Below are 17,443 nucleotides of genomic sequence, written 5' to 3'. Positions count from 1 at the left end.
ACGTGACACGCCACGTGGCACTTAACATGACACATCATCATTCAATTGACGGAAGGACTAATTTGACTAACAGTTTATCTTTCAATGACTAATTTGATTAAAAAAATCATTCGGGAACGAAAATGAAGATCGCGTAATCTTTCAGGGACGAATTTGAACATTAACCCATGAAGAGACTATGTCATTTGAGCTATTACTCATTGGCGACTCCTACTGTAATCTTGCAACCGCTGATGCAGCATGGAAGCACGTGAATTATATTGACCCGGTCAGACTAATAGATTCGGGTCAATCTGAATTTCATCGGTTTAATACCATTTAGATTAGATTTTTATGGGTTAATAACAAAAATAATTAGACATTTAATTTGAATTGGTGTAAGATTTAATTTATTGGTTTTTTAATCGACTGGTTCGATTCAAATTTGATAACTATGTATAAAATATTTTATATTATTAGTATATTAAAATTTATGATCCTTTATACAATTAAATTTATTTTTTTTATTGATGTACTATTACATAATTAGATGTGCTTATAAAGTTACTCTAAAGTGACCGTGCATCAAAATTAAATTCAAACTTTAAATAATTAAAAAAACGTTGAAAATATTTAAAGAAGAATTTATACTTTAATAATCGTGTAATTGGTTTCTGTAATTCATGACGCCGGGGATTATCGATGAACGACGACCCCGGCCTTCCACTTTTCGCAAATCGCAGTACGTAGAAAGTTCTCAACTTTCTCGGAATCCAAACACCTAACTTTCTCGCATTCTCACACTCTCTCCCTGCCCGGGATTCCCCTTTACGCTTCGGAGATGGGTCGCCCACCCAGTAATGGAGTCCCCGCCTTCCGCTTCACTCCCACCGAGGTACGCATCTATTCAATCCCATTCATTTTCTTCTTTCTCGCGTCCTCGAATAATAGGTGCCTGTTATTGGAGTTGGTGTCAAAGTAATGTATGTGCAAATATTCAAATAATATTGCCCTTAATTTTTTTTTTATGTTACATCTTAGGTCAGTCTCTTTATGGAAATAAATAAATGTAAAGAAATTAAAACAAAACAAGAGGAGGAGGATGGTTAATATTGTAAAGAATCTAGTTATCTGAGGTATATTGATTGCAGTGATTGAGTAAGAGATGAAGGAGATTAGAGAGGAGAGGATATAAGAGAAACTGAATTTTATTCTTTGTAACGTTTTCTTGTGTACATAAGTGTCATTAATATGGAAAGCTGACAACAGATTCTGTTAGCCTTTCACAAATCTAGTGCCAAACTGCATTGGTAATCAAATACTCTAACCGTCAGAACTGAATTTTCTTATCTGGTACTTTCTGTTTTGACCAAGTTCATCTATTGCTTTTGTGCCTTTACTGTCATATACCTTAACATGTCCCCTCAAACTAAAAGTGGGTTTTGTGTCACTCTTAATTTGGATTTAAACCTGTCATAAGAGAGTTATGGAGAGGGATTTGGTGAAGATGTCTACAATCTGGTGCTGGGCTGGTATGTGGGTGACGTGTTACTTTGTCCTTAACAAAATGGAGATTCAACTAAAGTGCTTGGATCTGCTATGTAGAATTAGGTTGGCAGCAAGGAGACAAGCACTTTGGTTGTCAAAATAGATGGACAAAAATTGGAATGTGAAGTTCTCTGAGAAGGTCTCTGATCCAACTAATCTCTGCCTGAGCTGCTGCCAATGCTCTAAATTCTACCTCTGTACTAGAGTTGCTGACTGTTTGTTGTTGACTGCATTTTCATGCAACTAGATTATTACCCAAGTAAAGACAATAGCCAGTCGTTGCTTTTGGCAAATAGCAATCCATGGTCTAAGGTACCTCAAAGATAGCACGGTATCCTCTTAATGGCTTTGCAATGATTTAGAGTTGGTGAGTGCATAAATTGACAAACTTTGTTGACCGAATAGGTAAGATCAGGTATAGTCAGTGTTAGATATTGAAGAGCACCAACAATGATCGATACTGCTTAGGATCCTCAAATGGCTTTGAGTCATTAGCAAGTAATTTGGTTGGTGTAGGCAATTGGAGTTTGCATGGGATTGACATCAAGCATTTTTGTTGTATGGAGGAGATCAGTAGCATATTTTTGTTGTGTCAGGTGCAATTGATTAGTGGCTCTATAAAAAGCATCTAATCCAAACAAGAAAAAGAATTGAATTTGTGCAGGTCTTTTAGGGAGAATATGGAGTTCAGCTGCTTGATTAGAAGTTCTATGTTAGCTACATTGTTCCCTGTGACTAAGTTATCATCGAGATAGGCAAGTAGGTAAGTAATAGAGTTAGTTGTATTTCTTATGAATAAAGAAGGATCAGACTTAGTACTACAGAATTAAAAATCTTTTGAGGGTTATAAGTTGCCTTCCATAATTTACAAATTAGAGAAGTATTATGGTGTATGAACCCCAACGGTTGTTGCATATAGACTTCTTCATAAAAATCTCCATTGAGAAATGCATTGACAAAGTCAAATTTGTCTTAAAAGTCAACCCCTCCCTCTGGTGAAACCCTTTAGCAGCCAATCTTGTTTTGTACCTCAGGATTCTGTCTTGTGGATCCTTTTTGAGAGCAAAAACCCATTTGCAATGAATGATGGTTGCAGTTTCGTAAGAGCTCTATATTCATTGTCAGTTTCTTGTTTCCATTGTGTGGTGGCAAGAGCTTGAGCTACTGTTTTGGCAATTGCAAGGTGAGATCAATGGGTGTAGTGGTGGTGAGTGCCTTGTGTTTGACAACCAGTTATGGATCTAGTTATCATATGGTGTCTTTTGGTGGTATGTGTGGGAGTTATAGAAATTCTTGGAAGCTGTATTTCTAGGACAATGATAGATAGCATAGGTGAGTAAGAGATGTATTCTGTCTTAAGAGGAGGTGTATATGTGGATGGGGTTATATCTGTAGTTATTGGAGAGGGAGGAGGGAGGGTGTTGGTAGTGCAATGGGAGGTGAAGGAGATGGGGATCATGGTGGATGTTTTTGAGGTGCAGGTACAGAGAAGAAAGATGGCTCAGAGACATGGTTAGAAGTAGAGTAGATGCTGTGAATGTAGACTCAGTACTAGTAAAACTAGTATGGAAACATGTTTTCATAGATATCACATATCCAATTATTGAGGTATATTGATTGCAGAGTGATTGAGTAAGAATGATGATGAAGGACCCTAGCTACCCTCTGCGCTGCCAAAAGCCTAATTGAGGCAAATCTTGTTTAATAGGCATCTTTCTATAGTGTAAACTAAGTTAAATTTCATGATTTCTCTTTAGATTTCTGGTTGTGCTCTCACCTGTTTGTGTATGAAATACACTGGCCCTAATACTGGTGTCTAAAATGCTTTTATTATTATTATTAAAAGAATACCATCTACTTTCTTGTGTTTTATTTAACAGTTCTTTACTTTAGATAGTTTAAGGCTGCACATTTTCCATGTTATTTTTGGTCAAGTGCCATATTTTGTTTTTACTTGGGGAATCTTTACACTAGAGAAGATGAGTTAGATACAAAAGCTGATCAAGGAGTTTTTCTTTTTAACTTGTTGTGTCAACCTCACCTTGCCAACTATAAATTGAACCATATTGGAACTGAAGAAGATAGATAATCAAAGAGTCATCTACTAGTGTCGTGTGATAGCTGATTGAAGTTAAGCAAAAACAAACATGAAGCTTCATTACTCCAGCAAAATACTTGTTTGTTTGGATAAATGAGATAGAATGAAAAGAAAAGGATTACAAATGTGATGGAACTGATATTGATCATCGTTCCTCTTTTTGTGTAAATTATCTTAACTATAAGACATCAATAATGCAGCTAGTCAGCTAGTGCCTGAACTTGGTTTGCCACGTCATTGCTTAATGAGACTGATGCAGGATACTGAGTCGTGTATTGTTTTAATGGTTAGCTTTCAAGCCTAATATATTGTAAGCTTTCACAACATTTTGAACTAACCTTCTCTCCAATCCCACAGGTAGTTATTTTGAACTGCTTTTCTGACATATACTTCTTTGCTTTTTTAAAATGGACAGAATTATGGGGCTTCATAGTTGATACTTTTATTTGGGGTAATATAGTTCAGGAATAACTGTTATATGTCCTAGTATGCGATGATGCAGCAGGTTGTTACATCCAGGATGGATATGTTTAGTTTCTCATTTCCCAAGTATCTGGAAGATATGCTTTTGAATCTGGTGGTGTAGAAAACCATACCCACTCCATGTTTTGGACCATTTTACTGTTATTCCTGATTTTTTTGAGGTTAAGTGGGACTCTTACTTTTAGAACATATGGATTAATTATCTGTAATTAGGTCGTAATCAGATAGATTTATGATCTGCCATCTACTTTATTATGGACAAGAAAATTGACACTCAACTTATGACAGAATAGGGAAAGGCTATCATGCAAAAAGGGAAGAGTTCTTTTATGGAAGTTTTCCCATCAAGGTACTGGCATAAACTATAGTTTATTTATCTGTACAGGTGACAGAAATGGAAACTATTCTGCAAAATCACAACTATGCAATGCCAGCACGCGATGTACTTACAGCTCTTGCAGAGAAGTTCAGGTATGGCATATTCGCCATTCTATCTTTAATTATTTTATGCAATATGAATAGTATGCCCCCTTAAAAGCAGGACGGAAGTTATGAAATGCTTTTTGTGCAGTGAATCACTAGAACGGAAAGGCAAGATTACAGTGCAGATGAAACAGGTATGAAAACTATATTTTTGCTGTGATTATCATTCATGCTTGATTTTCTTACGTTCTTCCTTTATTATAGGTCTGGAATTGGTTTCAAAATAAGCGCTATGCTATTAGGGCAAAATCTAGCAAGACACCTGGAAAGTTAAATATCACTCCTATGCCCCGGGATGAATCAACCACAGTAAGGAATATACCTCAACTGACAGCTGGTCCAATTCCTGCTACATCAGGTTCAGGTAGAATGTTGTTCCTTTATGGTGCATAAATTTTAAATTTTGCATGACTACATAGCCATATTGGGCAGAAAAGCAGTGTGCATGAGGGAGGGGAAACTGCAAAAAATTACTCCCTTAGTTTCATGATGCTGGTCGTTTAAGGTTGTGCACGGATTAAGGAAATGATAGAATGTTATAGAGGTTTCAAAGAAACCCAAGTAAATAGCTAAAATACCCTTCCTTTTATTCCACCATTATAATTTATTACCCACGACTTTCATGTATCCCAAGAATAGTGTAAGGTAAAAATGGTATTATGTTTCATATTGAAGTTCTAAAATGACAATCAATTTGAATTATGTTAAAATTTAAAAAAAAATCAATATTGTGGAATGGAGGGAGTATGACGTTTTGGCTTGGTGGGATTTGTTTTTCTTACCACAGAAACTGGTGACTGACTCAGCACAGGAGGATTGTGTTTGTTAGAACTTCAACTAGTTGCTTGATGCTATCATTTCAAGTTTTCTACTATCAAGCTTGACAATCTTAGGTTAATTTAACCAAACTGAGTTTATACTTGTAATGGGATCATAGACCTTAACACAGATAGTAAAATCATATCATTGTGTTTTTGGCAACCCAGGTTATTTTTCCATGCTTCAAGGTGCTGCTTCATTGCCTAACATTGCTTGCAAGTATTTTTCCATTGATGATCATTCCAACAAGCTCTCTTCTTCCTTTGTCATGAAGCATTCCAACCAGCTTTTCAGGCTGATGATAATATTGACCATCTTGTTTAGCAATCCTTTCAGTCCAACTTCTATAGATTCACTGAGTTCTTTGTCCATAGTGTTTTAAGGAGTCCAGTTTATATTTTATTATTGTTAACAGTCAATGCTATGAACCAAATAAACTGAAGGTTAAATCTTGGTCAATGTTATGAACTCTCTCCCAACCGCATAAACTGTTGAACAAAGGCAAATATATGGCATCATGTGATAACAATTGTGTCATGCTAGAGCCATTTGGACTTGAAGTGTGGACAATGTTATTACCTTACTGTTCATCCTACCTTATGCTAAAATAAGGACAAATAAGGTTTACACTCGAGAACACTTACTCATAGAGGCTTTGATGCCACATGTTTAGATTCTATAGTTAGTTTCATATAGTTAATGATAATTTGATTAGGGTTTGTGCCCAGTATAAGTTGAAAAGGAAAGATATAAAAGAAGGTGAACAAAGGGGGAAGGCATAGGTTTTGAAGGTGATAAGAAGGTGCCAAAACCATAAACCACACTGTCATAGATGGCATCAAACATGGTTTTGGTATCATCTCCAGTTGTGTCCAAAAGGAGGGTGGTTGATAGGAGTCATGAGAAAAGAATGATGACAATAACTTGCGACCACCACTAGAATCGGCCATTCAAGATTTATGGTGGGAAGCTTTGGTGGAATTACAAGAGAACAATTGGGGGGGAACCCTAATGGTGAGTCCTCATTGGGTTGCTAGTGACGGAGGCAAGGTATCAATGGTTTAGTGAGAGAGATGGTGACACAACAGCAAGAAGGGTCATAAGGATGAAAGTTGAGCCAATCGAAGAGAACATCATGGGCAATCTTAAATTTGGGTAAAACTAATGGTGCATTGCTTGATCACTGTCATCACCATCACCAAATGAATGTGACTAGCACAGGGGTGGATGGCCATCATGGTTGATCTACATACAGCAGCCAAAATTGGGTCTCTCCTATACTGACAGCACAGCAGTTTCTAATCCACAGTTTAGGAAAGGAGGCTTTGATTGATTCTTCATTCAACAAAGGGGATCTTTCTCCCTAAAGGGATGTAGGCAGGCCAAGCCCAACTTAGGTGGAAGAGATGGAAAAGTTTGCACGAGTCCAAGATCTAGGATTGTTTCTCTTTCTTGGTGGGAACCCGATTCATCCAGTAGGAAGACATGTTGGGTCCAATGCAGTTTATGTAGCAAGGAGTGGACCTAAATCATGAATTCCATTTAGGAATAGAAGAGGGATATCATCTAAAGAAGGGGCATTGGATGCAGCTGGTTTAAATGGACATACAAGATAAAGAAATAGGTCCAAACAATAGAGAAGATCTTTGACCTTGAAGTTAATCATGACTGCCTAGACATAAGGGGTTTTTGTTTGGAGTGGGGATATGGATCTGTAATTGTTAAGACACCTTTTTATAATCACAGTTATTACAATTCGATTAATATAAACAAAAGGATAAGGGGAAGGCATCTAGTCATTCAATGTGATTTGTTGGTGATAATGAGGACTCACAGAGAGCACACACTTGTATCATTTTTAGGCTTCTTGGCGCATAGTCTTGAATTCCCAATTCAATAATACAACGCATTTATCTTCAGCTCTCTCTTTTTTTATACTGTTTCTAATATTGTGTCATGGTCTATCTCCAAAAAACATTGTCAAGTAGAGGCACATCAACGATATTATGGTAAGCTTTAATTTAGGAGTAGGTCTTCGAGATAAAGAAAATATCTCATGAGATCCTAATTATATCTTATAGTATATTATAGAGTATCCTATATGATTTAATAGGATTTGTTTTACTTACTTTCTTTTCTCATGATTTTATCCATATTTAATTGGGATAAAGAGCCCTCTATTATTACATGAGATCATTTCTTTTTCCCCCATCAAGTACACTACATCTCATTGTCTGGTATATTACCTAATTATTCAATTCTTTGTTTTCTGTCTTCCTCCTTCCCTGCATCAAGCTCATGATCTCAACCCCTCCTGTTGGGTGTTCGTAGCTTCTGCATTTCAAACTCCAGATATGATTTTGCTTTTTGACGAAGTGGTTTAATGATGTACGTGGTGCCTTAATATATTAACCATTAATTGATTCAAAACTTTCATAATATGTAAATGATGATTGTTGTGCAATTTTGAAAATGATTCATTATTATGTAATTGACAGTGCATAGTGCTGATTAGTTTAACTTGATTGTTTATAAATGTGCAAAACAAAATCAAACATATGATCAGTTTCAGCATCATAATATCATTGTTATTCATGTACTTTGAGCTTTGGGTAATATTAGGAGGATTTTGCCTGTTTTCCCTCTCAAGGTTGCTAGGTTGTTGAAGAATGACATTTTCATTTAACACTGCAGTTTCAATTGAGCATTTTAAAATTTAATAATAGTAATTTTCCTGGTTTTTAAGTTTTAACAGATATACTATTGATTTTGGAAATTGTAACTATCTTTTCATCACAATCATTGTTTATTTCAAGCCTGTTAAAACTTGATTACAGATACATTTTAGGTTCAAGCTGTGTTTAAAATATAAAATCTCCAAATTTTATGTCTCTGGGTGCTTATTATGTTGCTGTTATCTTTTAATGTACTTGGCATGATGTTTCTCATTAAGATGGAAGTATATGAAGGCACAACTGAATAGAGACAAACTGGACTCAGTTAATTTTGTGTCCAACTTAGTAATCTGTAAGATACACACCATATCTACATCCATACCTGATCATTTTTTCCCTTATTTGTTCAAAAATACTTCAAACACAACTGGTATAGTGTCAACAAAATTTAGATAAAAGTGATATTTTCACATGAACCTAGCAGGATCCATTATTGATGAAAATGACACATTTCAAGAACTTTCCTTGAATTTTGGGACGAGTGTAGAGATATAAATATTGGTAATTTGACATTTATGAATATTTGAAAATGTATAAATCTTGAAAACAGTGGTATTTGCTATTTCCTGTAATGCCATCTTAATTATATTATTTGGTCACTATGCCAATGCTTTAACAAGTAGGGATATCAATTGAAATAAATATAAATGCATAGGGTGTCTTAATTATAGACTAAAGAGTGCTATTTTTATTTTTATTCTTTGGTCATCTTGTTTACTTATACTTTGGCTTCATTTGTTTTCAGTTCCAACACCAGGAAAGGTAACTCCAGAAAATTCAGTTATGGAGTTTGAAGCTAAATCTGGAAGAGATGGAGCATGGTTAGCATTTTCTTTGGGTGTGTTTGGACCACTATGGAATTGGAATTGATTTGATTTCAAAATTAAATTATTTGTTTGGAATAAATAAAAAATAGGACTTGAATTGATTATAACTGCAGTTCAAATTCCTTCATTTTTTTTTATAGAATTTTGTTGGAATTGAAATGATTTGGTATAATAAAAATGTAAAATGTCATTTTTATCCTTTAGGTATTAATATAAAAGAAAAGGGTTTGGAAAAAAGTAACAGGCTGTAGAGGTCTGATGGCGGCTGGCAGTGATCTGGTGGCAGCGATTGAAGGTTGTTTGGCAGGTGTACGACAGTGGTTATTGGTGGTGTGGAAAAATTATATGGTAAATAAAGGATAAAAATGTAAAATCGAATTATTATCTTAATTTTTAAATCAAATCAATTTATAGTTTACATAATTAATTCCAAACACAATTCATTTCCAATTCAATTCATGTCAAATCAATTCCATCAATATTTTGTTCCAAACACGCCATTTAATCGTGTTGTGTAATTTTCCATTTCTCACTTAATGTGTGTGTGTGTGTATATATAATGTGTGAGAAATTGACATAATCCTTTTCCACTCTTCCCTTAGGTATGATGTGGCTAGCTTTCTATCACACAGATATCTGGAGACAAGTGATCCGGTAATTTTAGGCTGAGATGATTTTGATTCTAAATCTTGTGAAGAAATTAATGCATTTCTTTTTAATATTTTTATGTATTTATTTATTATTTTTTAAATGTGATGTTACTTCGTAGTTCTGTGATCACATAGCTTAATGTGATGCTTGTTTTAAGATGTTCATAGTGTTTGAACCATAATGACCTGCTTGTTTTTTTGCAATGAATGATAAAATGATTTAATTGTTTTCCAGGGAGAATGAATGATTTGTATGTAACATTTCACTGTCATTAAGTCAGTCCAACTGCTTATCTTAAGATAGCTAAAGAATGTGGTGTTAGTGGTACATTTTTCCTTCTAGCTTTGTTTCAAAGCAATATTTGAAATGTTCATGAAGGATCTTACCAATAAATAGTTTGGGTCTCAATTTCAAGTAACCCATTAATTGTACTGTAATCTTTTATGAATTTAATTTTGATGCACTGTCAATGTAAAGTAGTTTTACACGTGTACCTAATGACATAACGCTACATCAATAGAAATAACTGTTTTTTACATTAATCACGTGAATGGTCATCCAAAAGAACAGATATGATTGCACGATCAGTGCATCAATATTAAACTCATCTTTAATTGTCAAATATTTTTGAGTAATACGGAACAGAGTTTTGTTGTGCATTTCTACTTATTGTTTTGGGGTTTTAATACTTATCGATAATGTAATGGTTACAACTTTCTCCGTGTTTTAGGAAGTGCTGGTACGGTTTTCTGGTTTTGGATCTGAGGAAGATGAGTGGATTAATATCCAAAGAAATGTCAGGCCACGTTCCTTGCCATGTGAATCATCAGAATGTGTTGCAGTCCTCCCGGGGGATCTCATTCTTTGTTTTCAGGTAGGAATATCTATGGAAGGTTTCAGTTAAAAAGTTTGACTGATTATGTTGATCATGTTAACTCTATTTGTATTTTGCTTTTATGGAACATCTCTTTTTTTTCCTATTATTCATGAGCTATGATTTTGGACACTACAGGAAGGTAAAGAGCAAGCCCTTTACTTTGATGCCCATGTGCTTGATGCTCAAAGACGGAGGCATGATGTAAGAGGCTGTCGATGTAGATTTTTGGTTCGATATGATCATGATCAGTCAGAGGTAATAATAATCACCTGATTTTGTCTTGCATGATCTTTTCTTTTATATTTTGTTGGTTGCCTTGTTATTTTGTCATTTACAAAACTCACTTCTGCTCCGGTTCTTAAATGTGCAGATATCAATCTATTTTATTTTAACTTGTGTCTAAATATTCATTGCTGTAATGGCGTCCTGATCAGATATAAATAGTGCCATTTTTCTGTCTCTGAATTAAGTTTCCACACCTTATTTTCCATTGGATCTTTGATTCAAATGGTTACTGGTTACTATTATTTGATAGAATCAAGAAATGCAGAATATATGCAAAACAGTGACATGTGTAGCTATGCTTGTCAGTCTTAATGCTGATGATGCCTTTTGAAATGATGCAGAATCATGTGTATCGAATTTTAATGATGACAACTGCACTGTTTGAAACTTAGAGTTCATGCGTTTGATTTGATGCATTTTGTTCTCCTGCCTGTTCTTTCTAGGAAATTGTCCCGCTCAGAAAGGTCTGTCGCAGACCTGAAACCGATTACAGATTACAGCAACTTCATGCTGCAAATGAAGCCGGAGCTACGGATCAGCAAAAGATTGCCACAAAACCAGTAAATGCGCATGGTATCAGGGTTACTAGTTCTTCTGAAACGGTGCCATGGCAGCAGAATGCAAACATCTCTATGGCACCACCACATGTTTTGCAAATGATAGTTTCGGTAGCGCCCCAAAATCTAGTTGTTGATCCAAAGAAAACTGAAACGATTATTAATGTTCAGGCAGGAAATTCGATTATTGCCCCAGGCAGTGTTGCACTTACTAGCAGCATTGCTATAAGCAGTGTTCCTGAGGTACCTAGTCAAAAAATCTCTGAAGGAAAATAACTATTTTTGTGATTTCATTTTTTCTAAATTTTTAATGAGATGGTAGTACATACCTTTATTAACAACTTGTAATTCGCTCGGCAGTTAACTTATGAACGCAATGCTTGTACAGGACTGTTTGTACCTTAGCTTTTATCTTATCTCTGGAAATTAAGGATGAGATGAGAATACACCTTTTCAAGCGCACAGCTGTGAAATTTCTGTGCAGAAAGAGAACAAAAAAGAAAAAAATGAATTTAAGAGTAAATATGACAAATTGAGTGGACTGCGTAAAAACTAAAAAGGAAATAATGAAGGGAATGGTAACGGGATACAAATAATAAATAAAAGAATGATATGCTTCATGATGGATGATCTCAATCTGTCATGGAGAGGTTTTAAATTAGTATTTAGGCTGCGTTTGTTTATGAGAACAGGACAGGATAAGACATTGAGAACAGGACAAGACACGGATGGATAGAGATACAAAATTGTGTTCTTATATTCTATTTGGTGATAAATTGGAACAAATTATGAAAATTTAATTTATTCTTATTTTTTTCATTCAAAAAATTTGAGATGAAAAATATAATAATAAAAAAATATAATTATGAAAAATTAACAAAAATAATGGAAAAAAAAGAAAAATAAGTTGCGTCCTTTGTTAATGTCCTTGTGTCCTTCCTGTCAGGATGAACACAAAATACACTAATTTAGTGTCTCTGTCTATGTCTCCTCTGCCGAACATAATTTTATGTCTCTGTGTTTATGTCAATTTTATGTCTCTGTGTCCATGTCTCAGTGTCCTGTCTCTGTAAATAAACGCAGCCTTATAAATTAGGAGGCCACTCAAATAAAGACGCCTAAAACGTCTTTTTTTAAAGATGTTTTCATGTTGTGTTTTAATTGGTTTCTGTATAATTTATTCGGTGTTCCTCATCACATATTATTAAATTCCTCAAAAGATTTTCTTTCCAAAAATAATAAAAAATATTTAATTTGGACTAAAATAAAAAAGTAATAGATTAACTATTAGATTTTTTTAAAAGATTATTTACATAAAAAAATATATTAAAATAATTAATTTATATTCGTACAATATATAAAATAATTACTATATTATTATTATATTATAGATTAAGATTTACTAATTTAATTATTTTTTTTATTTTTAATACAAGCATTAGAAATAAATAAAATTTTTATAACTAAATGTAGTGTAACAAAATATATATATATTAATTAATTCTTAAAAAATTCTAAAAAAGTAGTTTCTTTCATTTTAGTAAAATAACTATTTATTAAAGTAGACAAATTAATTATTTTTTTCTCATATACAATTTTTTAAGACATAAAAACAATTAATTAGGACATTGGTTAAGATAATTAAAGTCACTATTTCATTAAATTTTTAATTTAAAAAAAATCCTAGTTAATTTCGGTATAGAAATTTCGAATTTGAAAACATTGATAAAAATTATGTTGAATTTTGATTTATTTTATTCTCATTTAAATTAATCACTACATAAGTTAAAGTTATATTCGAGCTTTAATATGATTTTTAAAGTTTCAATTTACTTAGTTTGATTTTTTAACTTAGGTATCCGTGACTCATATTAGGGTTTTAAGTGTTTAGTTGAAAAAAAAAAGGTAAAAAAATTTCAATTGTCATATCAAATAGTCGCTAGAATGTATAATGTAGCAGTCGTTAATCCATCTCAGCATGTCGTTAACGATTTTGTGAGACAGTGACAAAAATAAGATTAGGAACCAATGTGAGTCATAACTATTAAGTTGGGAGACTAAATTGAGTAAATCGAAATTTTTGAAATTAGATTGAAACATAGTTGTTAGAACCGAACCAGTGATCAAACCGGTCAAGCTACTAGTTCACTAGTTTATTGGTTCAACTGATAAATCACTGGTTAAACCGATAAAATCGGTCTCACGTAAATATAAAATATAAAATAGTTAAAAACTTAAAATTAAAATTTGAAATACATATCTTCACTAACATTTTATGAAGAATCAAGTCTTGACTTCTAAAAATAACTAATATAAAAAAATCATAAAATTTTAATACTACAATAGTATCTTATTTTGACACAATAAAAAAATAATTAATTCACAAAGTCTATCATCTAACTATAATATCAGTAGATTTTAACACTAACATAAAAACAAATAACCTTAATTACAATACTAGCAATAAAATAGATCAAGTAAATTAATAAATTTTTAGTGAAATTTATATATATTTATATTAATAATGGTATATAATTAAAATATAATTAATTTTAAAAATAGAAAAAACAAAATTTGTCAAATATAAAACTTAGAGGTGCAATGGCTAAGTGGCAAGTAGAGGTTATTTTTGCTTCAAAGTTCTTGGTTTGAGACCTTGTGGAGACGTTTTAAAATTTTTTTCAAGTAGACCAATTCGGTTAGATCGGTTTGCACTGGTTCTTACCGGTTCACACTGGTTTTATTCCTTAAATGGTTCAAGGAGTAAACCAAAGGAGTAAACCGAACCGGACTAGGGTCCGATTCTAGTCCGGTTCACTAGTTTTCCAGTCGATCGAGTTCGGTTTATAATAAAAGAAGCATTCTTTTGCAACAATGAACCTATAGTAGTATTTAGGTGTGTTAATAGATTAAATCATATCCATATAAATCCACAGTATTTATCCGTATCTGATCTGTAATTTGAGGATATGATCTGATATGTAAGATGATCAGATTGGATCGAATCGGATCCATACTCTAACCAGATAGAAGTAAATATGTTTAAAAAAGTAAACAAAAAAATTATTGACTTTTTTTATAAAAATAAAATTTTTTAATATTTTTTATTTTATGTATATATTTGATATCTGATCCAAACATAAAAAGTGCGAATATCGAATTTGATCTAATTAGTTTAGTGCGGATTGGATCGAAATTTCAGCCATATCCTATCTGTAAACACCCCTAGCAATAATAACTAAAAAATTATAATGATTATATTTATAACGATTTTTGTAATGTTAGCCCTCATATTATCAATTTGATTCATATATAATTCGGATGATAAATTATTTGGTGACGTACTTCCTTTTTTACTGTGATATACTTGTTTTTTTTTTTATTATTATTATTATTATTATTATTATTATTATTATTATTATTATTATTATTATTATTATGTACATTAAAAAATAACAGGCCAAATTATTCCCATAACATAATAGAAGTATGGAAGTTTATCATTCTTCTCTAATGGAGGAAACAAAATTCTTTTCAATAGTTTATTTAACGTTTAGTAGAATAAAAATAAATTTTATTAGAATAAATTTTAGTACGAGTTTAATATTTTTATTCATCATAAAATATTTATAGAATTACTCGTAAATAAATTTTGAAAAAAAGAAAAAAAATCATGATTTTTAATTTTATTTTTTAATAATATTAATTTTTACCGTATATAATTATTCAATTATTTTTTAATTATATATAAATAAATTACTCTTAATAAGATTTTTTTGTGTTATTTAATTATCTTTTTTAAAAAATAATTAATTATTAAAATAATTAAACTTTTCACAACAAAAATAATAAAAAAATTATGAACGAAAACCATCCTGATAATTTTTTGTATTTTTATTCATATTTTAATTATAAACATAAATATAATTAGTTATATTATTTATGAAATGTGACTATAAATGTAGATAAAATTTAGTTACATTATTTATATATAGTTTTATTATATTGTATTGCTTATAAAGTTAGATTATAATTATGACAATATAATTATTCTTGTGTTTTTATATGTGTGACTAATTGGTGGTGTTAAAACATTACTCTTAATTATAAATAAGGTTTATAATTTAAAAAATCAAAGACTCAATTAAAAAGATACAAAAAAATGATGTTAAAATATTCTAACTCTTTAAAATAAAAATATTTGAAATTCAATTACAAATTATTTAAAATTTAAACTCAATAAAAATTTATATTCAATGTGTTTTGTGTTAAATATATTTAATAACCTATTATATCATATTGGTTGAAATTAGTTTTTATAATGTTAATTTTTTAATAAACACTTTATTAGAAAAAAACCATCTTTTCAGAATTTTTTAAAAACTAATTAATATTATATATATTTTGTTACATTACATCTTGTTATAAAAAATTTATTTATTTCTAATGCTTATATTAAAAATAAAAACAAAATTTAAATTAGTAAATTTTAATCTATAATATAATAACAATATAGTAATTATTTTATATATTATACGAATAAAAATTAATTATTTTTTTATTTATAAAAATTTTAAGAGTTTATTATATATATATTGATGAATGTGATATATTTTTTATGTAAATAATATTTTAAAAAAAATCTAATAATTAATTTATTACTTTTTTTGTTTTAGTCTAAATTAAATATTTTTTATTGTTTTTAGAAAGAAAATTTTTTGAGGAATTTAATAATATGTGATGAGGAACACCGAATAAATTATACAAAAACCATTTAAAACACAACATAAAAACATCTTTAAAAAAAGATATTTTAAGTATCTTTATCTGAGTAGCCTCCTATAAATTAAAGTTATAAAAGTATATTTTAAGAATAGCTTATCTATGGTCACACCATTCTTATATAATTCTAATTTCTTTTCTTAAAACACTATTTCTTAATTAAATGTATAACTCTTATCCGCTTAATTACATTTTGTACTTTTTCTCATTTATTTTTTTATATGACATCACTAAATGTTATATGAAGGTAAACAAACATGAAACAAAATCATTATTATTTAATTATTGTGCATGTAGTCTAATTAATATTATAAGTTGTTAAAAATATGAAATAGTGTTACAGTTAATATTTAAAAAAGTAAAATGCTAAAAAATATTGTAATAATATTCAATAAATATATCTTATATTTTACTATGCTGTATTTTAAAAGATTGAGAGTAAAAATAGAAAAGAAAATTGAATTTAGATGATAGAAGTAAAACTAAAACTTGTTTAAAATGTGAAAATTAAATTAAATTAAACTAAACGTTAAAGATATTAAAATTTTTGAAAACTTTAATATAATAAAAGATACTTTATCCTTATAAACTTTTATCATGTCTTTTTGTATGTAAACAAATTTAATTAATTATAATTTAATATAATAATATAAATAATATTTAATATTAATTTAGCATAATTATTTATATTAATTATAATTTAAATAATTAATATAAATTATTAATTAAATAAAGATATAATTATTTAATATAATTAATTATTATAATGAATAATAAATTAAATATGATTTAATTATTTAATTAATTATTATTTAAATACTTATATTAAATAATTAAATTATATTTAATTTATTAATATAAATTTATAATTAAATAAAGATATAATTATTTAATATAATTTAATTATTATTTTAATATATATATGATATGTTTTAATTTATTTTTTTAATTATTTGCCATGTGTCAAAACTCTATTGGAACAAAAGTTTTTTTGAGAAGGGACTCTTCTCCTTGGTTTCCACGTGACGGAACTCAATTATTTTTCTCTTCAATGCTTCAAAGTCCCTGTACGTCAGAGAAGGGACTCAACTTTTATACTATTGGAATTGCTCTAAAGGTAGTAACGGTCTATGAAAAAACAACTTTAACATATAAACCATAATAGGCTATAACAGCTTAGGAAAATATTTAAACTTTATATTTAGATCTACTGAATGAATACATAAATTAAATAAATATTTTTAAATATTAAAATCTAAATATTAAAAAAAATTTATTTAAATTTTAAAATATAATGTTTTAAAGTAAATGGGTGATAA

General features: G+C 30.4%; 1 protein-coding gene across 2 annotated transcripts; it reads left to right on the top strand.

The window, feature by feature from the left end:
• The first annotated feature begins 654 nt into the window (after nt 1-654).
• LOC130970675 (protein SAWADEE HOMEODOMAIN HOMOLOG 2-like) lies at nt 655-11,860 on the top strand. Of its 2 annotated transcripts, none has more exons than XM_057896833.1 (9): nt 655-874; nt 4,397-4,579; nt 4,680-4,725; nt 4,796-4,955; nt 8,891-8,966; nt 9,575-9,626; nt 10,354-10,497; nt 10,636-10,755; nt 11,229-11,860. In XM_057896833.1, the coding sequence occupies exons 2-9, from the start codon at nt 4,503-4,505 to the stop codon at nt 11,616-11,618; spliced, it is 1,065 nt and encodes a 354-aa protein (XP_057752816.1). In that variant the 5' UTR covers nt 655-874; nt 4,397-4,502; the 3' UTR covers nt 11,619-11,860. The 2 variants fall into 2 exon arrangements, with proteins under 2 accessions (XP_057752816.1, XP_057752815.1); XM_057896832.1 differs by having other exon boundaries at nt 656-874; nt 4,494-4,579; nt 11,229-11,859.
• Nucleotides 11,861-17,443: the final 5,583 nt, after the last annotated feature.

This window comes from Arachis stenosperma, chromosome 3, assembly GCF_014773155.1.
Source record: "Arachis stenosperma cultivar V10309 chromosome 3, arast.V10309.gnm1.PFL2, whole genome shotgun sequence".
NCBI classification, from domain to species: domain Eukaryota; kingdom Viridiplantae; phylum Streptophyta; class Magnoliopsida; order Fabales; family Fabaceae; genus Arachis; species Arachis stenosperma.
This window is presented reverse-complemented; position numbering and strand designations above follow the sequence as displayed.

Bases quoted from the DNA above. Each gene is read 5' to 3' on its own strand.
- LOC130970675 (XM_057896832.1), top strand. From the start codon at position 821: ATGGGTCGCCCACCCAGTAATGGAGTCCCCGCCTTCCGCTTCACTCCC. The intron at 4,956-8,890 runs GTAGAATGTTGT...ATTTGTTTTCAG, and splicing joins TCCTGCTACATCAGGTTCAG to TTCCAACACCAGGAAAGGTA. The intron at 10,756-11,228 runs GTAATAATAATC...TGTTCTTTCTAG, and splicing joins ATGATCATGATCAGTCAGAG to GAAATTGTCCCGCTCAGAAA.